At 42.9% G+C, this 25663-nt stretch overlaps 1 protein-coding gene across 2 annotated transcripts in view; it reads left to right on the forward strand.

Annotated features, from left to right (window-relative positions):
* Positions 1 to 5551: 5551 nt before the first annotated feature.
* The window catches only part of RIPK4 (receptor interacting serine/threonine kinase 4), a 31150-nt gene continuing 11038 nt past the window's right edge, over positions 5552 to 25663 (forward strand). Inside the window, exons 1-2 of one of the 2 annotated variants that reach the window (XM_083734756.1) lie at positions 5552 to 6223; positions 22643 to 22934. In XM_083734756.1, coding sequence (XP_083590882.1) covers positions 6042 to 6223; positions 22643 to 22934 — 474 coding nt within the window. In that variant the 5' untranslated portion in view covers positions 5552 to 6041. The remainder of the gene's footprint in view (positions 6224 to 22642; positions 22935 to 25663) is intronic. The other variant, XM_083734757.1, reaches the window with a different exon arrangement.

The raw sequence follows: 25663 nt of genomic DNA on the forward strand, positions 1-25663 counted from the left end.
GGTGGCGCTGTGGTCTAAACCACTGAGCCTCGGGCTTGCCAGTCAGAAGGTCGGCGGTTCGAATCCCCGCGATGGAGTGAGCTCCCGTTGCTCGGTCTCTGCTCCTGCCAACCTTGCAGTTCAGAAGCACGTCAAAGTGCAAGTAGATAAATAGGTACCGTTCTGGTGGGAAGGTAAACGGCGTTTCCGTGCGCTGTTCCGGTTTCACCAGAAGCAGTTTAGTCATGCTGGCCACATGACCCGGAAAAACTGTCTGCGGAAAAACGTCAGCTCCCTCGGCCAGTAAAGCGAGATGAGCGCCACAACCCCAGAGTCGTTTGTGACTGGACTTAACTATCAGGGGTCCTTTACCTTTTTAAAATTAAAACAGATGAATAAAAATATAGAGCATTCGAATAAAGCCAGAGAAAAATGCAGATATAAGGATGTACTTATTACACTTTCAGATGCCACACACAAATGATACAAAGTGGTGAAAATTTGGGGGTCTCGGCCATCTGCTGCAAAATGCCCTTTAGAGAGACACTGACTATTATCTCCACTAACCCTGACCTGCCACTATAGATAAACACAGGGCTTCCAAGGATCAGACAACAGATTACTGAACAGCTGTAAAGTGGTGGGCAGTTTACAGACACTCTAACCTTTGAATAGATGACCCAACTGGATCAAAGTGTATCTTCCACTATGCTACTCAAAAGTACTTTTCTGTGTGGTGCGCTTTTCCAAATCTCATTAATCAAATCCAGATTTAAAGAAGAACAGCTATTTTCTAGTGTTTGTCATATTCCTTAAATGTCATTCCAGTTATTGCACCATTTCCAGATGAGAAGACCTTGGGCAACACTTTCACATATATTCGGTTTAAGGGCTTGTCTACATGAAAAGGCAAAGAGATACCCTTTTCTCTCCTTATAGACAAGCCTTGCAACAGAATACATGTGTCGCAAGGACTTCTTAATTTTAACCATTAATATCATAATGAGAGAGCTTAACATTTTTAAATAGAGGCTCAGGAGTCGTCTTGGCTGTGCATATACAAGTCACCCTTTTGTAGAGAATGTGAAAATGACACCTATGGGAGTTGTTTTGTTAGGGTACCATTTTCATTTTTTGTGTGTTAACTTATAATTAACTTTTATGGACAATCAGGTTTTGGGGACGGTTTGGATTTGCTTCACTTCTTAAGCTAGAATATAACTTTGATTTCTCCCTCCCCCCCTTACTATCTGTAGCACTTTGCTCAACCTTCCTATGCATGTTTTTTCAAGTTCCAGCTTCTGATTTTTATTAGGTAAACAGTATATTCTCAACTTGGTCAACAGGCTAGACTAGTTCAGAAAAACGTATTAAATGGAGGGGCAAGAAAGGGAGAAAAAGGCAGGGAAAGTGATACCTCTCTTACACATTTGTTGTCAATGTATTTTGACCATGGAAAGCATTCCTTAGAAACTCTCTATGGTGTCCTTCCTCTGCAATTTCAGTAGATTCACCTGTGGGTTAAACTGGCCGTTCAGTTTTGCTGTGAAACAGTCCTTGGTTTTAAATTTACCTTTTCTGTTACTGCAGAAAATCTTACAATATGCAGCCCAATATGCAGCATATGAGAGAACACAGCAAATACAGGAATTATTTTCTTAGGTAATAACTATGATGACATAACTTTGTTCTGTTTCTGCTGGGTGAAAATAATAGTGCACTTACACAGACTTATGGAAAGTCAGCATCACTTTAAACTGGAATGAAGTTATGTCAGCTATGCTATAACAGTGCCAGAGTCTGATTCCTCTGCCTGAGGGCCAAACTAGACATGATATTTGCCTTAACCCTCCTCCCCAGTTTGACCAGTGCTTTGAATAAACTAGTTTGGTTTAATGACGTTCACCGAATTAGTTCAAAAAGCTATGAAGGAACTCAAGAGTTCACATCCTTAACTCTGTAGTTCCTAGAAGTGCGGAAAGAAGGGGAATTTTCCTTTCTGTTGCCACAGTGTGACTGAAGTCATCTGTCTGCAGCTGCTTGCAAGGAAAGGGACAGTTAAACACTAATCTCACATCCACTGAGCAAAGCGCTCACTGTCCTGGTTCTCACTGGTGGAAACTGTACTGGACCCTTGTCTCTGTTTTTGTCAAAGGCTTGGAAGCATAGATAACTTCAGTACATAAGTCAGGGTACAAGGTTCATTAATCAACAGGTGCAGCAGAGGTTAAGGTACATGGCCAAACACAAGCTAAGATGATGTCTCAACATTTGACATGGCCCACATCTCTCCTTTCAAAGAGCAGAAGGCCACAGTCATTTACCTGTTTGTTGTCCAGAGCCACAGGACTAGACAAGCACATATACAATAGTAGGAAGAACTGCAGCAGAAATATGTGTATTATAAGATATTCTCACCAAAAAAATCCAGAGGAATTTTTATTTAATTGCAAACTGATATGGAAATATTGAGAACTCAAGAATGGAAAAATGAATTAATTAAGCTTTTTGGAAATAAGTACTGTTCTATACATTCATTGTGTCTGTAATATTGCCATATTATTACTCTCGATGTTGTAATCTACCTTGAAAACTTGATGTTCTGTAATAATAAAGTTTCCTTAAAAATTAAAAAAGATTGGAAAAACGATAAACTCAGAGACACCAAAATGGGCATATTCTACCATTCCTACTCTCCAACCATTTTCTGTCTCTGTCTACTAAGAGTCTTGTAATTATCAAACCATCAGAAAAACTGACTAGCCCTGAGGGGGGCAGGGTGGGGCGAGTCGGTACTTCTTAGTTTGTTGTTTCTGTTTTAACTACAAAAGCCATTTGTCTCATCTTTCCATGTTCTTTGGTTTGAAGAGCGCTTGTTATCTGCGTAAACATGTTGAAACATACAACAAGTTCAGCTCTGTGAGGTGGATTACTGTGTTTCCAATTCCTGGACCTTGCAATTTCCTAAGGCAAGCACAAGAAGAGGACGCTCAAGGTGGGCATCAATAAAACACAGAGTGAGTTTGGCTTTACTAGGCTTGCTCAAAATTACATGCATTGTGGGTGGGTGTGAGCTCAAACCAAGGAGCTGTAAACAAAATGCTTTGAAATCTGTGCACGTAACCTCACACATAAAAAGGTTACAGAAATGCAAACAAAGACCACAAAAGGGCTTGCTCCCATTTGAAGAAACCCCATGCCAACTCTGTGGCCAAATGCCACTAACTTGATCCCATAACATTTTAGGGATTTAAAGGTCACCATGAGAGCATTATATTGGATCTGAAAACAAATTAGCAACTGATCATAAGAAACATGGTTTTGCTGTGGAAAAAACTAAGTTGGAAACGGAGTTGTTGGACTCTAAAGTTAAGAATCTGTCTAAAATGTATAATTTATTGTTGGAATGGCATACAAAGGATGAACAAGTTAAATCTGTGATGATAGATTGGAGATGTGGGACACAACATAATGCTTGAAGACTGGGAAAGGTTGTGGAGTGTCAAGTTCACTACATGTATGGTGTTAAAGGAAAATATTATGAAAATGATGTATAGATGGTACTTAACCCCTGTAAAATTAGCAAAGATATATCATAATAGTGATAATCTATGCTGGAAATGTAAAGAAAAAGAGGGTACCTTTTATCATATGTGGTGGACCTGCCCCAAGCTGAAATACTTCTGGGAGAAGATTTATAATGAATTGGGAAAAATGTTGAAATATACATTTATTAAGAAACCAGAGGCATTTCTTCTGGGAATAACAGGTTTGGAATTGCCCAAGAAAGATGTTAGATTGTTTTTGTATGCCACAACTGCAGCTAGAATTTTGTTAGCTAAGAATTGGAAAACACAAGAAGTCCCAACAGTGGAGGAATGGCAGATGAAGATGATGGGACTTTTCGGAGCTAGCCGACCTGACTGGAAGAGTCCGCGACCAGAAGGAGGAGGAGTACCAGGATGATTGGATGAAATTCAAAGACTATTTAGTTAAATATGCTAAGATAACTTAATTGGAAAAACTTGCAAATACCAGATAGGCTTAGGATTTAAATATGTGACATTAGAGAATAAAATGTTTAAAGTTAAAATGAAAAGGAAGAAAGATGTTAAGTGACTAAGTTAATTTTATGAGAAAATTGGTTTTGGAATACTGTTACAATAATATCCAATGAAACTCAGCCAGGGGGATTTGAGGAAGTCATTTAACAATGTTACTAAGATTGGATTAAGTACAGTTAATATCTTTGTTTGTTTGTTTGTTTAAAATTTTGGGAAATCAATATTTTTTTTTTGAAAAAACAACAACAAATTGGCAACTGATCTCCCTGCAACCTCTGCAAACCCTTAAAATCTGCTCCAGTAAGCCCCCCCCCCCGCAACCATCCAGTAAGCCCCCCAACAACCATCTGGAGCAAATGGGGCAGAAGGCATGGTAAGAATACACCAAATGTTGGTGCTGTATGGCTTTTGTTTACTAACTTGCACTAAATAGAAACTGTGATTTACTGAAATGAACGAAGGCTGCCAAGAATAGTGGTGTGATACACTGCATCCGTTATTTCCTTTTCTTCCTATATACATAAAAAAAGGAAGGCTGCCCTTATGCATCCCACATTGGAAGATTTGTACTGCCTCACCACAATCCTGGGTTTGCAGAGAGGAGCAAAAGAGAAGGCAGGCTGCACAACTGCCATGACCATGGCATGGGAGTGAGAAGGGGAAAGTACACAAAGGGGGGGGGTGATAGTTGGTTTTAAACAACAGCAGTTTGTGTAAAGCAGGGATGGGGTGGGGGCCACAGAGTAAAAACATTTTTTTAAACAGCAGCAGTTTTACCACCCTCGCAGACACATTTGGTAAAGACACAAGAGAGGGCTTTCTAGGTAGCTGCTCCCAGACTGTGGAGCTCCTCTCTGCAGGAGGCTAGACTCCCTCTCTGCTTTCCTTGTTGCCCCCTTGTTTCCTTGTTGCATAGGGGGGTTTTTGTTTTGCAGCAGGGTCTTTTAATAGTGGGTGTTGTTGTATATTTTCTTGTGCTTTTAAGTGGTTTTAAATTGCATGGATTCAGTGCTGTTTTTAATATAGCAATTTACTTGTTTCTTTAAAAATACAACTGATTGGTGTGTTTTTAACCTGCACCTGTTGTTAATGCATGTTGTGACCTGGGGTACTGTGCTGGGAGAAAGCTAGGACATTAAATAAACAAACTTCCTTTGCAATAGGTGCGTGCCTGGTAGCTGCCAAGTAACCTTTGGTACTCCGAATGCTCCGGGTGGTGACAGCGGCGGCTCCACTTTTGTTTTGATACAGCGCACCAATAACACACCAACATTAGGGACGCGTTGCAGAACCACTAATAAATCGGAATGATGTGCGGATGGTCCAGCACAGATCTGCCAGTAATTCGCCGGTCTTGAGGGACTATCAGGTGGGGCCAGAGCAGCCAACTCCTAGGGGCTGAGGTCCCTTCGGCCAGCCCCCTAAAATATTCGTGGGGGCTCGTTCCCCCCCAAAAAGCTGATGAGCATTGCCATTCAAATGATGTGCGCGTGCTGCGTCTTGTGATCGATTTTGAGGGGCGGGGCTTACCTGCCCCCCCCAATATTTTATTCAAGTTGGCACTCCTGGGTGGGGCCATTCGTAGCCTTTTCTGGAGGCGAAGGAGACTGAACCTGGGCGCTACACCCCTTCGCACACTCTCCTTTTCAATCTAAAGAGCGGGAGCCGTGCAAATTTCTCCCGAGGCGGTGCGGTGCCTTCTCTCCTTCCCGCGGGGAAGCAGCCTTCCACCCCCAGCGCGCAACTCTTGCAGCCGCCCAGGCTGCCCTCCTGCTGCTGCTGCTGCCACCCCCGCGTTTTCGCCTCGCTTTGCCGAAGGCCGGAAGTGACGTCAGGGCCTGGCGAATGAGCACACCTTGAGTCACCTGGGGAAAGGAGACGGCGCCGCCAGATGGGAGGGCGCTCAGTCGGCGAAGGGAGGCCGTGCAGTTCAGGTGTGTCTCGCGCGGGGGGGCGAGTCGTCCGGCTGTCACACTGGGGGAAGAATCCGGGGGCCGCATGGAGAAGGAGGGCCGCTCGGCGTGGCCCATGGGGCTGCTGAAAACCTTCGACGCCAGCGAGTTCGGCAGTTGGGAGAAGATCGGCTCGGGAGGCTTCGGGCAGGTTTACAAAGTCCGCCACGTCCACTGGAAAACCTGGCTCGCCATCAAGTGCTCGCCCAGCCTGCATGTGGATGAGAAGTAAGGGCCCGTCGGAGCGCCGGGCTGGGCGTCGGGGAGGAGGAGGGAGCGCCGGGCGCCTGGTTGGACTTCCCCGACCGAGGCTCGCTTGGCAGCGGAGCAGCCGGAACCCCTGAGCTGGGCTCCGGCTGCTCGCGGGTGGGGGTGTCTTGTCAACTAGAAGTGGCGCGATTTTATTTTTGGGCGTTGTTTTGCAAGTGCAGTCCAGAATACGCGCGACGGGCGCCGCGGCGAAGCCTTCGAAGGGCTGCCCGGGCTGCGTTGTGACCTTTGGAGCGGTTCCCTTGGTTTCCAGAGCTGGACGGTCCCGTTGCCCTCGAGACTGCCGCGCGGAGTCGTGCAGGTGTCGAGCCGCCAGGGACCGAGAGAGCCCGATCTGCTGGGCTTACTTCGGAGGAGGCACGCTCAGGGTGGCGCTGCGAGTTGCAGACGGCAAACCTGCTTGCACAGGCACCCCGCCCCTTGGTAACTTCCCACGCTGAGCCCAGCTGCAGTTCTGGGCTGCTGCTAGCTAGGAAGGGATTCCCCGTTTGGTCAAAAGCACGTTTTAGACAGGGCTGCTGCTGGGTTTGAAAACCTAATATACAGTGGTGTTTTGTTTTGAAAATCCGCTTTGGTTGAGATGTTCGCATTTTCATTTCCTGTTGCATAGTTCGGGGTCGGGGGCAGCGCGGTGCGGTGCGCGCGCTTAAGAATATGCTTGTAATTTGCAGTTTCAAAGACGGCGCTGCTTTCCTACGCGAGGCTTATGCAAGGAATTTGTCCTGATTGTGTCATCGACTTCTTAAGGAAGTCTGGTAGTTAAACGCCTATCTCTTGTGCTGCTTGGATGGCATAGAGAGGAAGCTAGGACGAAAAAAACCGCCCGTTTTATTTCCATCCTTCGGCTGGTTTGCTTTGCACAGCCTAGGAAAGGTGCAGAGTTGATTTCAGTTTGCTGAGCCGCCTGGAGGAAGGAAAGGGATAGAAAAGAGAGATTAAGGAAAAGATTGGTTTCACTAAAAATCCCATGTGTGCTTTCCAACTAAGTCCTACTCCGAGTAGACCCATTGAAGTCAGTGGTTCTACTCGGAGGGCGATTTGCAGGCTGCCACGCCATCGTTCCACTTGAAGGGCCTTTTGGCGAAACACTTCGGCTCCATGAAAGCGAAGCAGAAACACTTTGAAAGGGGCACCGTCCGCTTCCCACGGTCCTGTCCCGACCCAACATCTGCAGCTCCGGTTCGCTCGCTGCCTCCGGTTGTTTGCTCCTCGCTTGTGAAACGATTATTTTCATTATACGCCGCCGCGCATGCAATACGTTTGCTTACAAAGGGCGCTTTTGCACCGCGAGGCCAATTTGCCTGCAGATTTGCGGTAATGGACCCTTTGTAATGCACTCGCTTAATGAAAGGGAGGCTGCATTTATAAGCAAAACGCGTTGGCAACAGTACGGGACGCTGGGAGCGATCGGCTTGTCGCTGCCTGCAAAGGTGTGTTTCGTTCGGTGGAAGGGACTGGCTGTTCCGCAAGGAGGGTGGCGTGCAACGGAAGCGGTGGAGGAGAAGGGAGAGGTTTTCTGGGCCTTGGTTGTGGCTTGGCATTGTGTCGGTGGGCTTGAGAAAGGCTGATCTTGAAGGAATGGTTAGCAACTGGTTGGACCCAGACTAAAAACTTTTGTTGCACTTGGACCCCACAGAAATGAGTGTGAAAGTTACTCATGGTGACTAGTAACTTCCCATTAATTTCAGTGGAACTAATTTACGGTGTTGCAAGGTCAGTGCTCCTCATGCGTGCAAGTTTTTTGACATTGTTGGCAGAAAAATTGCCTTTTTAAAAAATAGAGAGATTTACCATTTCTGGGTGAAATTGGATACTTATTTATTAAATTTATTTCTCACCCTTCTTCAAAAAGGATTAAAAAAAATCTTGTTGCCAGTTGACTGCTTGCAAGATCTAAACAACCCATTTGCAAATTAAGTCTTAATCCAGCCTAAATTTCTTGCTGAAGGGGTCACTTGCTGCTTCACACATGAGACTAGGTTGCAAAATGCAGCATGCTTTGGTCCTAAATGTCTTCAAAAGCAAATCCTATTGGGGTTTGTTCTGCTTCCATGTAATGTTGGGCTGCCAGACAGCCTTCTGCTGCTTTATCCCAGAAATCACCAGCAAAAGTCCTGAGCTGCCATTTAGAAATTGTCAATTCTGGAAATTAAAAGTATAGCTTTATTCATATCTCCTCAGAAGCAAGTTGTCATTGTGCTTGGTGGACTTCCTCAGTGGTAACCATAGTTCTGTGGGACAGCACACTTGTTTTGCATAGAGAAGGTCCCAGGTTGTTTCAGTCCCTGGCACCTTAGGATCAGGTAGCAAGGTGATGGGAAGATGTGGGAAGAACCCTGGAGACCTGATGATAGTTAGAGCCAGGTGGACAAATAATCTGACCTGGTATAAGGCTGCAGTGTAATACCCTGAGCTGCTTTTAGTAACAGATCACAAATATTTGGCTTCTGATCTGAGAACCTATGAAGTTTTCTTTTTAATTTTGGGATTCTACCCCCCAAGCATAGCTCATTCTCTTGGGGCAACTTTGTAGGCATCAAAAATATGAAACTGATCGCTATCTTCACATTTATTTGCAGTACTAAAGTCTGCAGAACAAAGCTTTAACAAACCTGTAAAAGCCATCCCTCATTTGATGTATAGTTGATGGATGTATATATTGCTTTTGCTCTGCATAAACTCTAAATCACACTGCAGGTTCCCCGCAGTTTGCAACATCTCATAGGTGGATGAATGATCAGAGTGATATGTATAGAGTGCTCTAAATGTGTTATACAGTAGTCATATTTTTATATTTATCCTAATTTTCAGAGCTTGTGTAGTTCATGGAAAAACAAACATCAGAGAGAAATAGTAAACACTCTAGAGTGCATACAGCATTGAAATTGTATTGCAGGACCAACTTGTCTGCAAACGCTGGTTTCAAAAATCTCTCACCGCTTTTGAAAACTTGGGCTTATATATGTGAATATGTCAATTTAGCTACATCACTCAGACATCACTTTAAACTGCTACAATGGAATTTGATTGCTAAGTTGTCAGTGCTTATTGCAAAATGTTCCACGCACTTGGTACTCACTATTCAGTCATGATTTTTGAGCAATATCTAAACTAAAGTATTTGACCCACTGCTACTGGAGGTCAGGGAAAAGCACTTTTGGTATAAGACCTAGCCAGTGTACATTTAAATACTTTTCATAGGTTAAAAATATTGATTCTGACACAACACTGCTAACAGCAAAGTATTGAAAAAGGAACCACTGGGGCGATCTAGCCCAATTCTCTGTCTGCCCATCTACTCACCTGTCCCCACAGGTCAAGCTGTAGAACCCATAACATAGCGTACAACAAGATGAAAGACCATAGCTTCAAATGCCAAGCCCTTTATTTTAGGGAAGGGCACATTCTCCCATCCTGATTTAGAGAAAAATGCATTTGATCTCAAGTGCAATGATCTCTGTTGGCAGAAACCATATCCTGGCCTAAGACAGGTAGCTCCACAGAATCATGGGGTTCCTTGAGGGTATCCATAAGACATATTGCCCCAAATCCAGTTGCCCACTATTATTGATAATTCATTGCAATGTATTGCCAGGCTGTAAATAACAGATCTTGCTGTTGCTCGGCTTTTCCTTGGAGTGTTCCTTTTTTTAAAAAAAATAATTTTTATTATTTTATTAAGATTTTCCAAATTAAAACAAATTAAATCCAATTTAAATTCCAATGACCAGGACTTCCCCCTCCCCCCTCTTGTGTTCCAAATCTTCTAAATAAACAATTAGATTCAACAAGTTCTTATCCCCAAATTACACTCATCGTCAATAACCCAATTTTTTCAAATTCCCATCCCCTAAGATCTATCTATTCCCTTCCACGAGTTCCCCCCTTTCAGATATAGTGCAGATGAAAAGAAGATACAAAAAGAAAGAAAAAATAATTTTACAGCCTTTGGATTCCAAATTTCCCTCCCCTCTTTCCCTGTTGCGTTCCTTATATCCCTCCAATTCTAATATCTTCCTGGTGTTCCCACATTTCACTAAACCCATATCTCTCTGATTCTTTACCAGTCATTTTTAATCACAAGTGTCCAATCTTAGAAGGAGTCTATCTCAAAAAGGGGCCCATTTCTTCTATCCAGATTTTTGTATCCAGGAGTAAAAACTCCAATTTTATTTCCATAAGCTTGTCAAATCTGGATATCCCAAATGTCCCCACTTCCAGTTCTGTCCAGTTCTTGTTGTTTCCTTATTCTTGTCGGTCGCTCTCCTCCTTTTTGTTTCCCTGTTCTCCCGCAGAAAGGTTCTTTTTCCAAAAGCTTCTAATTCCTCTGCAGAGGCTTGTTATTCAGGAGCAAAACATTACGTCATGTCCCTTTCATTTTCCAACAGATAAATCCATTGTTTCTTGTAGTATGTAGACCTCTGTAGACAAAATAATGTTCCATTTCTGCAGTTTCCCAGGAGGTTGAAAGTTCTGTTCAACTGTTCAAGTTTCCTAGCAAAAACACATGCAATATCCCTCAGCTCCTCTAGATGGATTACAGTAACTGAGTTCCCTTCCAGATCACATCCACCAGTCCAAATAGCTTGTTAATCCTTATTTGAAACAATTTGTATCCAATTTATATCCAAATGTAACTGGCAAAGTCCTCAATACAGCGTCTCTATTTTGTTCTTCCGTTTTGACAGCTCTTTGACAGCTGTCAAAACCTCCATTACTCTTCTCCAGGTATTCTCGCAGATCACTCCAGGGATTCCGGGGGGGGGGGGGTTGCTTTTTAATGCAAATTCTCCTTTTCTCCTCCAGCTCAAACTTATAATTTTCCCTCGCGAAGTTGTTAGTTCCTCAAGATAGGGTTACACTCGATCTTAGTTGTCAAGTCCTTTGTTTTGTCTTTTCTACAATAAAGGGGGGGCTGACTTCCTTTTTCCACCTCCCCCGTTCGCACCAAATTTTAAAAATTTATCCCTCTTTTTAGTCCATAGTCCAATTACTCACGGGTTTTTCTTTTGGATCCAAATTTTCAATAGAAGAAGCTAGCGCTCTCCACCGAATGGCATGCGGCTTCGCTCGGCAGGGGAAGCGGCGGACTCAAAGCACCACCCCCCCCAGGCGCCCGTTCCTTAGCCTTTAAAAAGGCTCTTTCGCGGGCCGGGGAGGGGCGCAAAGGTGCCAGCCGAGTCACCATGTCCATGGGGCTCCGTGCCCATGGCTTTTGAGGGTCCCCGCGTCGCCGGCGCGGTAGAACCCAACCCCTGCCGAGCCGGCTCCCTCCGGAGCACGGAGGGAGCCCGCCATTCGGCGATGGCGCCAACCCGGAAGTCGTCCTTGGAGTGTTCCTAAAAGCACATCCCTGATTCTCTGCCGTTTCGCAAGAGGCCCACAGCAGGTAGATGAATGTGGAAAGTTTGAACACTGCTGTGTAAGTCACTCACACTGGGTATACGAGTTCACAGGAAAAGGAAGGCCATGACAAAAAATAATTTGAGAGCTCTGTGTGTGTAGACAGACAGGGAAGCTTTCTTGATCCTTCTGTGCCCCAACTGGTGATCTGGAATACAAAGCCGTTTGTCAACTCATTCATCACTACTCGGAATCGAGTAGATTCCAACAACTCTTCCATGAGACTACTGCAAAAAGTCATGCTTTTAAAAGGAGAAATGTCTGTAAGCAAAAACCATCTCGTGGAATCCGACCCATAAGCGTGAGCACTTTCTAGCCATTGAAGAGCTGTGCTATTCACTGGTGTATGTAATAAGCGTCTGTTAATAATGGGGGCTGTACGAGTGGAATAGTCTCCCTCAGTAGATGGTTGACTCTCCTTCCTTGGAGGCTTTTAAGCAGAGGGTGCGTGGCCATCTGTCATGGATGCTTTAGTTAAGATTCCTGCATTGCAGGGGGTTGGATTAGATGACCCTTGTGGACCCTTCCAACTCTATGATTCACTTCTAGTGGGAGGTAAAACCAGGAGTGTTCTACCAGTGTTAGTTTTGTTGAAGACTTAGCTTGGCTGCTTCTATTTTGATGGAGGCAAGAATGTTTAAAAATACCATTCCTGAAATATATCTGGGAAAAGTGCAAGCCCTAAGTGGCCATAGAGATATAAAATGGGCTCCTTTTTGTGACGCAAGAAATGTGCATGCTCTCAAATAGCACGTAGCTCTCCACCATCATTTTTAATTTTTTCCTCTTCCTGAATCTCTTCTGAATATTTCTGTACATATTTCTGGACTTGCAATGTTCTTCTCTGAGGAAGAAATCATCTGGCCCTTAACTTTGTGTGTGTGTGTGTGTGCGCGCCAGTGGCGGAGATTGCTAGCTGAAGGATTTGAGAGTCCTGTTCCTAGTTATTTGGAGATGGTCCATATTGGGAACCTCTGGCCAAGGGACCAAATGTCAAGCCCTAGGCCACACCCTCTTGTCAGGACCAACCCTTCACTGACCTTGTTCTGCACCCTTCTTGTGTGTTTCTGTCTGTTCAAGGAATGTGTTCTTGAACTGTGATAATGTTTCTTGCTTGCCTGGATGAAGAAATTGTGATGGTGTGTGTATGTGTATATATACTGTTGGCAGCCTGGAATGTAGCCTACTATACAAAGGTGAGTGCCACATCCTTTAGCTTGGCCACTTCTGCCCCAGCCACACCAAGTACTGGCATGTGGCCCCTAGAAAATTCATCAGAAAGGACTGTGGTCCTCAAGCTAAGAAGGTTTCCCCTTCCTGTCTATAGTGAAAAATCACATTATGTTTTCTCATTATGTAAAAAAAAAAAGCATTAGACAGTAATGTGAAGGAAAGTTCTGGCTAACTTGTCCTTTTGAATCATGACTCCTGTTGCAATAGTGCCTGTACCTGTTTGCTCGTACAGCTTAGAGGGACAATGAATATTTTTGTTTCTAAAAAATGCCTCGCTGCAGGAAGTAAGCTGATCTCAGATTTGGAAAGAACAGTGTGTGATTCAGTAATGAATAAACCATGATGCTAAAAACTTTATCTAGGTAAGTGAAGGATTAGAGGATTCTTCCCCACCCCCCTGCCTAGCTGGGCAGGACTGCAATACTTTGCAAAAAGAATTAGAAGCTGGTTACCTTACTGCCTCAAGAGCTGCTTGTTAAAGGCTACTTTGAAGTGGGGTCTTGGATGGCTCTGGCCAGGATCACCTTGCGCCTTCATAACTGTATGCAGTGATGGTGACTAAATATAGTTGCTAAACCTGTTGTGTATAACTAATGACCTTTGCCATACTTCAAGCAGAAAGAAGCGAAGGACACCTCCAACCGGGTGTCTGCGGTGCTTCTTGCCTACAGTGTACTGGGTGGGCCTACTGTAGTGTTGATGATGGTAATGATGGGGTTTAACCACTTTGGGCAGGCTACTGGTAAGAACTTCATGCTCACCGAGTTAAACGCCATGCACTCTTGGCTGGGAGCAGTTCCCAGCACATTATAGGCCCTACCTCAATCAGGGCATGTGTTGGCTTGTGCTGCTAAGCTTTGCCCGTTGCAGCTCCAGAGGTCAAAGTAGGCAGCAGGCACCAAAGCAGGAAGTGCTTTGGGTGCTTTCTTTTGAAGTGCAAACAGATGAAATGGCATGCAAGCAGGATCTTCTCTTTAGGCCCATTGTGATATTAGAAAAACACAAAGGCCTATGCCTGGGGAGGGGAGCGGAGAAAGGCTGGGTTATAATGGAGGGATAGTTTCCTGATGGCCTATCTGTGTCATGGTATCAAACCCTTTGTATTGAGGTATAACCATGTTGCAACTAGATTAATTTGTATGGTTGATAATTCTTCTCTAAGTGAGTCTTTGGATACTGTTCTGTTCTTTTCTTTTCTTTGTGCAACTTGTCATAGATTTACAACTGGGGGTTCCACTTAATGTGATTTGATTTCCATGGATGTTGTTTGTGTGCCAGTGTCTACAGGTTCTCATCCTTTCTTTGTGTGGGTCTTCTTTTCATCTCTCCGAAGGTCACTGCCTAAGAATGGAGGAGAGAGACATAATTGTTGACTTTTGTTTGTGTGTGTGTGTTATGAACTAGAGATTGATTCTCTCTAGTAGAGAGAGTTTTTCATACAGTAAACGCCACACAGCATGACTAATGATGAATGGCATCTCAGACAGATGAGTGTTGAGGCGGACAGGGTGTAGAGCCGAGCTGTATCTGAAATCCTCTTTGAGCCCAGAAGGCAGCTTGCTAGTTCAGAACAAAACAAGATCAGACCAAAGCCTCATCTAGTCCACCATCTTGTTCTCATGGTGACCAACCAAGTGAGCTTCCTTGGAGGGAGGAGATGTAGCCCAGTAGTGGGTAAGATCACAGTATGTGCATGTTGTGGCTACCGTTCTAACTTCCTAAGTGTTCAGAAGTATCTCTGTATTTGTGTTTGACCTATGCTGAAATTTACCATGACTTTCTCACCAAGGTCACTATTGGAATATTGTTGCCATCCCCAAACTATTTAGGCTGTGAGAGTTGTAGGCTGGAACTGGGAGCAAGACTACTTTTGGGGCAGTCTGTTTGGGGGGCGGGTCAGAAAGAAAGCTAAAGCTATTATGCTTGAAATAAGGGCTTCGATTTTAATTCTCCCTGGGTGCAATTATTTTTAAATAAGGAATTTCCCCTCTTAAAAATAGATTCCTCAGAATTCTTAACATTAGAGGATGACTCCCATCCACAGAGTCCAAGACAATAAGATCACAGCATATAAACATCTGTGTGCTGTGTTTTTTTATATCATATGAGCCAGGTTGCCATGGGCAACTAAGGCACAACTTTATTGCTTTTTAAAGCTAGATAATATCTAGGCAATTACAGTTCTGCATGGGACCTTTGAGAATTGGACACTGCACAGCAAAGTTGCTGCCTGCTCCTTTCCACCAGCTGCTGTGCGTTATTATGTCACACCAGCTAGGTCCACTCAGAGCACTGCACTGGGGAGGGTGGTAAAATAGCAGCAGCAGCAGCAGCATTGGGAAAGGGAGAGCTAAGATTTATCAAGGATTTCCCCTTGACATCATGTTGTAAAATTTAACTTTGTTAGTATCAGGAATGTGGCTTGTTGCAGATTTGGGTAGGAGCTGGGGATCTTTGGAAACAGCTCTTCTTTGGGAACAGACTGATGATGATGGTCAATCAGCTGCAAAGCATTTAGCCCTGCAAGCCTTCACAATGTAACAGGAAGCCACTTGGCTCCTTGAAAAAAGAAAAGCAAAAGCAAAATTAAGCCCTAAAAGCTTTTACGGTGGGTTTTCTTTTTTAATGGCAGTAAATAGATTGACACCTTTTCATTATGTGGCAAAATGCCTCAGTTAAATGCAAGTTGGCAGAGATGTTATTTTTTAAAATTTCTCATTTCTCCTTGTGCTTCTTTGTTCAATAAGTTAATCTCTATTCTCTGTCTTCGGTAAGATTGCTTCTCTGGAGCCCTTTTACCAATCCCCTTGCTGTCAGGTATAGGAAGCCTGTGGCCTTGCAGATATTGTGAACTCCCATCAGCCCCAGCCAGCATGGCCAGGCGTCAGGGATGATGGGAGCTGCTGTCCCACAATATCTGATGGCTGCCCAGCTCCTCATCCCATGTATGCATGTATATATGGTAGTATTTTTCTCCCTTTCCCCTTTGATCCAATTGCCTTTTGAGTCATAGTCACGGCAGAGTACAATCCACAAACTCAAATCTATTTTTGCTTTTATGCTTAATCATGACTTAGATATCACTATGACGGTCATGCAGTATGTAAATAAAGTCTTTCACTTTCCATTTGCTGTGATGACTGAGTCTCAAATATTGAATGGGGTACTTTGTTTTTCTTCTTTTGAATTAAAAAAGAAACCAGGTTGTATCACTATTTGTTGCAAGTCATCTTCTGTAACTTGAAGAAACAGATCCAAATAGATTTTCATATAAATATCCAGATCTTATAAGATTGTGCCTTGTCACCTATGGCCTTGCTGCTGGAACTGATACTGAACCAATACACAAGTATTTTTTATTGAAATGCTATCCTTAAGTAGAGGAATATCCATAATCACGGTTGTACACCTTGGTAGGATAAGACTGAAGGCTGAATCAGTACTCATATCTGGCATTGCAGTTGCAAAGCCAAGAGGAGCTCAGCTTGGAGCCCACTTGAAGAAGAGGCGGAGAGTTATCTTTATGCCACAGTTCTCTTCTCCAAAGAGACACACTAATGTTAGAAAGATAATGCAAACAGAAAAAAGTATTATAAGCAGGAAACTGAAATGTGTTTCATGTGCCTAAAAGTGAATGAGACACGAAGAGGAACAAACACCAAAGTATTTTACTTGAGAGGCAAATAAGGAAGGGAATACATCTGAACGACAGACACTTTTCATTCAGTTATACCTAATAGAGAAAAGCATATTGTCTCCTCCTGTTCAAAATGTGTTTTCAAAACAATGAAATTAGGGAAGCCTTTGGGCAGTTTTTAGTACTTTAGAACTTGTGCCTCTCAGCACTTCAGGATATGCACAGGAGTTGTGTAAAAACCCCTCAAAACTAGTAGCAATTGCTAGGAGACAAGCAGAGTTGCTTGTACCAAATGCAGATAGCATATTCTTGCAGGTTGGGCTTGGGTCCTGTATTGGAATGTGCACAGGTATATAGATAAAGTTAATCTTTCTTTTTTGCTGGAAAATTAAATAAGAGGAATAATTATTATTGATAGAGATCTCCAGGTTGAGTATTTTAATGTCCTGATCATTTCCATATATATGCAGTATATATTTTACTGACTACTGTGGGATCATTATCTCCTCTCTTTGGAGTAATAATGAAGCATTTAACTGGCTTCTCTCAGGAAGTACATGCTAGAAACGTGTACTTTTAAAGCAGTGTTGCTTGCCTAGCAAGTTTTTATAATTGCAATTTTTAGAGTACAATCCTTTGGGTGTTATAATAAAGGAGATACATATTTGAACAATGCAAAGGGAACAATAAAACTTTCTAAGAGGGAATGGGAGGGATGCAGAAGAAGTGAGTGGCGTACCTTAGGGGTTCCTTTAAAAGCTCTTCTGATTGATTATTACACATATTTGATGGATCACCTGATCTGCTGCCATGGATTTTGTCCAACAGGTAGGCTGTGCATGTACTGAACCTTTAAAGCACGTTCAAAATACATCCTTTCCCACAAATAATTCTGGGGTAGTTTACCCCTCACAGAGTTAGTTCCCAACAACCCTTAACAATCTACAGTGCCGAATTCTTTGAGGGAGAGAATGTGTTTTGAACATGCTTTAAAGCTGAAGTGTGTGCACAGCTGTAGTCTTGCTGCTGTTTGGGGGAAATCAAGTGAAAAAAATATTCTCTCTCCACCATACAAAGTATGCGCAGGCTGATTTGGAGTGTGACTGTTTACAGATACTTATGCATTAGAAAATTAGATCCATATGGAAGACTTCTTTCTTTTTCAATGGTAAGAGTTTTAAATTTGGAAAATAAATAACATTATGTGTGAATATTGGCCCTCATGGAATTTGCTAGTCATTCAGCATTCTGGATAGTGAGAAAAATGTTAATTCAGGAGAAATACTTTTAGCCGCATCTGCTGCTCCGTTAACTGCTTAATGTTAGTCTGAAAGACTAAGGGGAAATTAGAATTATGGAATTGGAAAGAAGCCATTTCACATTTTCAAAACTACCTTCACTCAATGTGCAGAGAGTGGGATTGTGCATGCTGACCTCCTCAGATTCAGTGGGACATCTGAAAATGGTTTTATCACATTGACAGCTATATGCACATGGATCTTCCATGTGCTCAGTATCTTGCAGATATAGTTGGATGAGTGCAAAGGTCCCTTCCAGATGTTTTGCTGAATGTGCAGAGGTGGCAGGGGGACATTATAAGGGCATCTGAAGAGAGCTGGATGTCTGTGATTCTCTAAACATTATGTCCTTGGGTGATAGGTTAAAGGAAAAGGGACCTCTGACCATTAGGTCTAGTTGCAGACGACTCTGGGGTTGCAGCGCTCATCTCGCTTTATTGGCTGAGGGAGCTGGCGTACAGCTTCCGGGTCATGTGGCCAGCATGACTAAACCGCTTCTGGCGAACCAGAGCAGCGCACGGAAACGCCGCTTACCTTCCCTCTGGAGCAGTACCTATTTATCTACTTGCACTTTGATGTGCTTTTGAACTGCTAGGTTGGCAGGAGCAGGGACCGAGCAACGGGAGCTCACCCCGTCGTGGGGATTTGAACCACGGACCTTCTGATTGGCAAGCCCTAGGCTCTGTGGTTTAACCAACGGCGCCACCCGCGTCCATTTTGGGTGATAGGTTAGGATTAGATATATTTCAGAATTTTAAACCCATTAATTTTTAGTGTGCCTAGTCCTACACTTCGTTAGATACCTCCATTGTGTTAAGACTGCGATGAAAAGGTACAAAAGTGAGATGAACATGTTTGTCCTTTATTATATTTAATCAAGGAGAATAGATACATATCGCTGGGGATAATGGAACAGGACCTTGCCAATAAAAGCTTTTGACAAGCTGTGTCCTGTGCTTAGAACTTGAGCAATGTCAACCAAGTGAGTGCAGGTATCTTTCATCGTTGTTCAATTATGCACATGTGGTGTCCTCTGACAGTTTAGTAGTCCTCAGTGAGATGAAAAAATTGAGAATATTTGATAGCTAATATTCTGAAGCCCTCTTCATGCATTCGGTGTGAATATGTGTGGTATAAAATTTGGAATGGAGGAAAAGTGTGCACACAGGTCCTGTCACCAAGATCCCTGTGCATGCTGGTTCCTCTTTCAGACTTTCCTGCATTGAGATTGAACATCTAAAGTGGAGCAGAAGTGTGTTCTCATGAATCCCCATAGATTCCTCTTTGTGACCGGGACCCCTGTTAAGCAGGATTCCTGATCACAAGGATAATTCTAAGCAAGTTCAGCTTAATGTGCTTAGGACCTCCCTTCAGACCTTTCCCTCTCAATGCAATAAAATACAAAATGAGGATATTTCAGGAGGGGCTTGGGTGAATTGCCTCCCCCCTTTTATTTGCCCACACACATTCAGGTGAACTCTTGAATAGGGCTACTGTACCTATCCAATTTAGAATGCTAGTTCATTCCCCATTCTGTTTACTTGGCAAACAAGGCATAAAGCAGGGAAGAAACTTTCTGAAACAAACCTCTGTTCATACAGAAGTTGGAGGCCACTGGCTTTCTCTTGTCCACAGCAAAAATCTCCCTTTTCAAGTTCCTCTCCCACACAGAGCTTCCAAGATTTTTAGCAATGCAGTCCTCAAGGTGAATGTCATTTTATATGGAAATTATTGGTAAACTTTCCCTTTCTTAGTTTCTAACAAGTTCCTTCTCGCTTCTTTCCCCACCACTGGACTCAGAACTTCAGTTCCTGGGCTTTCCCCACCCAAAAAAGCATCAGTGGCTGGAGATGAGCATGTAGTATTCACCACATGTCCTTTCCATGCTCACAGTTGAATCCCAGGGTCAGTCCATGGGATCTTCTGCCCCTGCTGCCATTCCCCTTTGCTGTAGCTACCTGCTTACTCCCTCATTTGGAGATGGCAAGTAAAGAAGCAGCTTGAGAACCAAGGATCAGGAATGTCCATATGCCTTCTGTCTCTCAGAGGTGGTCCAGATTGGGCTCAGAGGGGGAGTGTCAAGTAGATGGGCAACAGTAAGTAGCAGGAGAACTGCGGGTGGGGGCTTGAGAGCCTCTTTCCCAAGGGCTCCCTAAAATCAGGAACCAGCTTTCATTTAACATTGTGTGTAAATTTGCCTTTGACTTGGTGGTGGCTTTTATTTTGCCTGTTTGGTCTACAACCGCCCACCCACTTTCACAAATTCCACCTCAGTATTCGGAGATCTGCTGCTGTTTGTATCCCACGCTAGCTGGAGCTTGAGTTATGTATGCTTAGGGGCAAGAGTTGGCTGTGCTGCTCACTCCTGACACTCCCTTCCTCCCTGTCATGTCAAAGCACCCTAGTGTTTCTCTTCAAAAGTAATTATCTTAAAAGATAGGTGCCTCAGGGCAGTAATAGCAGCCACACCAGATGCTGGAAAGAGACCCCACCATCTGTTCCCACACCCAGTCTGTAGTATTGAGGTGGGGAGGAGAACTTAAGAAGGGCCTCCAAGTCTCCTCTCCAAGGAGACTCCAACGCAACTCTCTAGTTTGAACCTTCTTGATGTGACTCATTGGTCCTGAAAGGCAACATTACTGCACCAGATTCTTACTTCTAGATATGGACTTGCTAGCTAATGACTGTATATTTAATTTGACTGGCTACCTAGCACTAATTTCACTTATTTTTCACCATTCTCAAATGAAACTCTTTTCTAGGGCATCAGTATAAGTATCCCCTTCTGTCCCTATTTTAGTTAGGACTAGCACTTTCCTCTTGTTATTATATGTATTGATGCCTTCACCAATTGGGTGCCTTCCGGCTGATGGGAGTTGTAGCCAAAAGCAGCTGGAGGGCACCCATTTGTTGAAGTCTGATGTACTGAATTCTTGAACAATACTGGATTGTTTCTGCCACATACAGTCATTTTGGCTGACACAATGGCATCTGATGAATTAGGAGGACTTGGCCTCATGACATCTTTGGGGGCATTTAGCAAATAATATAGAAAACTTGAAAATACTAGGAGTCTTATGGACGCTTTTGTATTTAGGTCACACATGAGTCTATTTTTATGTTGCTTTCAAGTAAGGTAAATGCAGTGACTTGAACAGACTTCTCATCTTGCTATGTGTAGCCATGTTCAAATTACATCAGCTTCATTGTGTTTTCCATCAACAAAGACCATGATTGGATTCTGTTTATCATAGTGTTCTTAATCCTGGGCTGGATTCAATTTAGCTGCTGTTTGGGTGGGAAGCAACATCTCATACAACTGAGCTCTTCCCTCCCTCCCTCCTCTGCATGCCCCACCTCTTGAGGGTTGGGGAAAGCCCTAGAACATGTCTGAGAGCACATGGTGGGAGGAGAAAGTCCTGTTGTGTGAGTGGACCTCATTTCTTGCATACACACATCCTGTACTTTGTGCTACATTGAATTCTACTCTCTCCCTTAGTAGAAAGCCTGGTCCTAAACTGTGGAATAAAATGTCTTAAAATGGGAGCACTAGCAGGCAATAGAAAGAGCTTGTCTCTAACAGGGCCTGCAAACACCACCATTTTTTTGTTGCAGTCCTTTACAAACTGTAAATTACAGCTTTGCTTGAGTTTTTTCCCCTGTTGCTCCTTCCTATGCAGTCATGAGGTCTCTAAATAATTTCAAAACTATGGAATAGGGAGATTTGTATTGCTAGTCTAAAGTTTTGGGGCTGTTAGCTAGGCATCTGAATCTGAGAGTTTGCTCAGCGTAACTCTGTTTAGCCATGAAAACTACTAGATGACTTTGGGACAATTTATGCATACTGTCTTCTGCTAACCTACCCCATAGTTTACAGTGAGAATAAAATAGAATAACCTCCGTGTATGCCATCCTGTGCTTCTTGGAAAAGGTTGGAATGAAAATGTGGATAATACGTCTTAGATACTTGAGAGACCAAGAAGAATCTTTCTAGAGCAGACCAAAGAGACATCCTGTTCTCACAGTGCTTCATCACATGCCAATCTAAAATCTAGGGAGTAGAAGCCTAGGAGAGTTCACTTCAGATCTGTGTTCTACCTTTTTCATCATAGTGCAGATAAAATTCAATACCATGATGAATATTTTAAGTGCTTCACAAAGGTTGTAATAAGAGAAGTTTTATGATACTCTTATCTATATAACCTTTTTGTGCTGCCTGGACAAAAGGATGATTATTTATGAGCCAAAATTATGTGCATATTCTAGTTCTCCGTAACTACCTAAATGAGATTAGTAACTGTAAGACCATCCTGCAGCTTTCATGTGAAACCCATTTACAAATGATTTTGACTTGATAAAATGTACACAAATTAGAAATTCCAGGGAAGTTAAATTTCAGCTCTGTAAAACACAGCAGCTGAGTTGCATATCATGGTTAGCTATGCATAATGGTGTGCCGTGAACAGGAGAATCACTCCTCCTTTGCTCTACGCCACTAGTCAGTGGGAGGAACAAACCACAATTCTTGGCTTAACATTATAACCAAACCCATACATCACAACTGGTAAGCAAGAACAAACCTTGGCTTCAGATCATGATTTGTTTGGACAACAACAAACCATGATCTCCAATTCAGACATAATGCTATGCCAAATATTGTGAATACATTAATGGATACATAAAAATGTATGCACTAAATATCAGTAAAATGGAAGAATTTCCCATACAAAATTTGAAGCTAATAAATGGTTGAAATGCTATTGATAAATATAAACTAAAGTCCTGTACTTTACCCTTTTTACATAGGGAGCGTATGGAACTGTTGGAAGAAGCCAAGAAGATGGAAATGGCAAAATTTCGCTACATCCTTCCAGTGTATGGCATCTGTAAAGAGCCTGTGGGCTTGGTCATGGAGTACATGGAGACAGGATCACTGGAGAAGCTCCTGGCTGCAGAACCGCTGCCTTGGGACCTGCGCTTCCGAATCATCCATGAAACAGCTGTGGGCATGAACTTCCTTCATTGCATGTCCCCACCTCTGCTTCACCTGGATCTTAAACCAGCAAACATACTGCTTGATGGCCATTATCATGTCAAGGTATGTCCTAGGCCATTGCTATTTGACCCACATTTTTTTTTGCCATCATCATCACAATGAGACTGAAGGAGAGGTTTGTCTCTGGGCCTTTCAATGCAAATTCTTCTTTGATGTGCATGATGTGAAACTTGGTTGTGAGTTCAGTGTCACATGTTATCCTTGCTTTATAGCAGGAGTGGGGAACCTGTGGCTTTCTAGATGTTGTTGGACTATAACTCCCATCCGTACAAGCCAGCGTGGCTGGAGGTGATGCAAATTGTTGTTCACCAATATCTGAAGGGCCAAAGGTTACCCACCCCTGCTTTAAAAGTTTGTCACTGTTTGCTAAACACAGTTACAGCTTTTCCGTTGTTTTTTTTAAAAAAGAGTACCAGGGAAGGAAAAAAGCAAGACATTGCAAAGGTGTTTATTTATTTTTTAATCAACTTTCAGAAAATGCTATTGTGGTAGTGAGTAAATAGTGATCGTACAGACCAATCTTACAACTGTAAGCAATCTTATGTTTATAATTGAAAGCTCTTTGTGTAAGAGGTTGTATGATAGTGAGGGGAAATAAACAGGAAAACATGTTGGGTTGATACCCATGTTTTTCTCTGCATAGATGGATAGTTGCAGTGTGGTATTACAAACCAACATCTTTCCCATATATAAAATACTTTATGGAATATTTTAATGCAGGCGTGCAGAATTAATCTTGAATTGTGGCGTATAACAAACATCCTGTAGCTTATAACCAAGAGAGGTTAATTTGCCAAATGAGCTGCCCTGTTTAACTAACCATCGCTGTAAACAAGGAGTCTTGGTTCACATGTAAAACTAAGCCAATGTTCTTAGAAATAGAAAGGAAATTCTGCAGAAACCCTTCTCCTTGCTATAAGAGCCTGATTACTTGCTCAGACTTGCTGAGGCACATCTGCAGTCCACTAAAACAAGAATTACTATTAGAGCTGAAAATGGATATCACTGTTTCTTTTTCAACTAATTAATTGTGAAAATTCTGTTCCTGTGTAATGTGCTTAGTATCTTGCTACTTGTGGTGTGAATGAGAACAGACAGATCTTTGTAAAAATAGCCTATGTTTGGTTTTGGAACATATGGATAGGGTTCAGGAGGGAGTTGGTGTGTTCAGTGCTTGAAACAGCTCATTCATGTAGTGGGGAGCCATGGTTTCCCATTAATATCTGAACTGCACCCTAGATTTTTAGATAGTTGCACAGCATTAAAGTTATAGTGGTGCCTGGATTTCTTGGGGGCTGAGGAGTTTAGAGCTTGTTTCTGTTCCCAGTTCAAAACTCCTTAATTTTCTAAAAACTCATCTTCTCAACCTTTCATGCTCCCCCCAAAACATAATGGTATGCTACACTGCCAGAATACAGGAAATTGCTTTGGTTACAGATATTATATATAAACATTATATTCAGTTATATTTATATATAAATATTCAATTATAACTGCATACTTATAATTGCTGGTCTCATGCAATAGATGTTTTAAGTCCTATGCATTTTTATGAAAGTAGCAGAATACTTTTCTTTACTTAGATGTAAAAACAACAGAGTATCTTTTGGCACCTTAAGGACTAATAAATTAAGGTGCCACAAGGCTCTGTTGCACAAAGCAAAACAAAAACCCACCAGACTACCCCCCTGGAAATGGACTTAAATGTGTTTCTGATTTTATCAGGTTTGTGTTTAGAAGTTCTCATCCCAAAAACTGATTCCGGAGGGTTGGAGGAAACTCCATAGCATTTGGGGAATTTTTTTTAGAAGGGAACATAAATAATGCCCTTCTCCAAAAGAAAGTGCTCACAAGCAGAAGTGCCTTTGGAATCCAAGTTCAAAGCTCTCTAGTCGCATACTTATATCTGACAACTAAACACACAGAAGTTGTAGCAGCAGGGCTTACTTTTTAATCCAGCTTTATTACTCGATAGGCTATCCTTGGCTTAGAGTGCGGTGCAATAAAACTCCTTACCAATGACTTTTCTGTTCATTCCCCACTTGGCATCTTCCATAGTTGTTCTCTATAACCTTTGAAGCTGCTCTAGTTCCAGCCTTATGGTTAGATTGCAATCCAAGTTGTTGGAGTACTTTTAGTTGTGTGTTTGTTTGTTTAGCTTCTTTTTATAGTGCCTTTTATGTGCATGGCACTATATAAAGAACAGGTGTCATCAGTCCCTGCTCCAAAATGGGCCTTTCAGTCTAATGTAGAATCAGGCAAGCAGCTGAGGAAGGGGGGAAATGGAGGCACGGGAAGAATAGTTTATTATTCCAGTGGTGCATCCTTTAATTTAGTTACATTGAGGTATAGTGACCATGGGGACGAGGGAGTGGCAAGTACAGAGGCAGGAGGTGAAAGGAAGCAGGAGGCAGTGAGTAGGACTGAGATTCGGAGACATGGAGGGGGCAGGTGCCATAATGTTCAAGGGTGTCTCTAGGGGTCTAAATACTCAGGGCACACACAGGACTCTTCAGAGCTTCTGGTAGTTGCTGGAGTGTTGGGGGTGGAAGGAGCCATAGAGCAACCACCTAGGTCCACCCTAGCAATCCTGATTCGCTTTTCTGAAAACAGTTATTGTAAGGGGTTATAACAAAATAGAGCTCCAGCCAAGACTATTTAACAGGCAAGAGCAGCTGAACGAGGAGTTCAGGTTAGCTGAAAATAGGTGTCCAAGCTGTGTTTTGCATGGAAATATGAGTGAGGAGACATAGCTTGCTGTAACCAAAGTT

The sequence above is a fragment of the Podarcis gaigeae genome, assembly GCF_964106915.1.
Source record: "Podarcis gaigeae genome assembly, chromosome: 4".
NCBI classification, from domain to species: Eukaryota; Metazoa; Chordata; class Lepidosauria; order Squamata; family Lacertidae; genus Podarcis; species Podarcis gaigeae.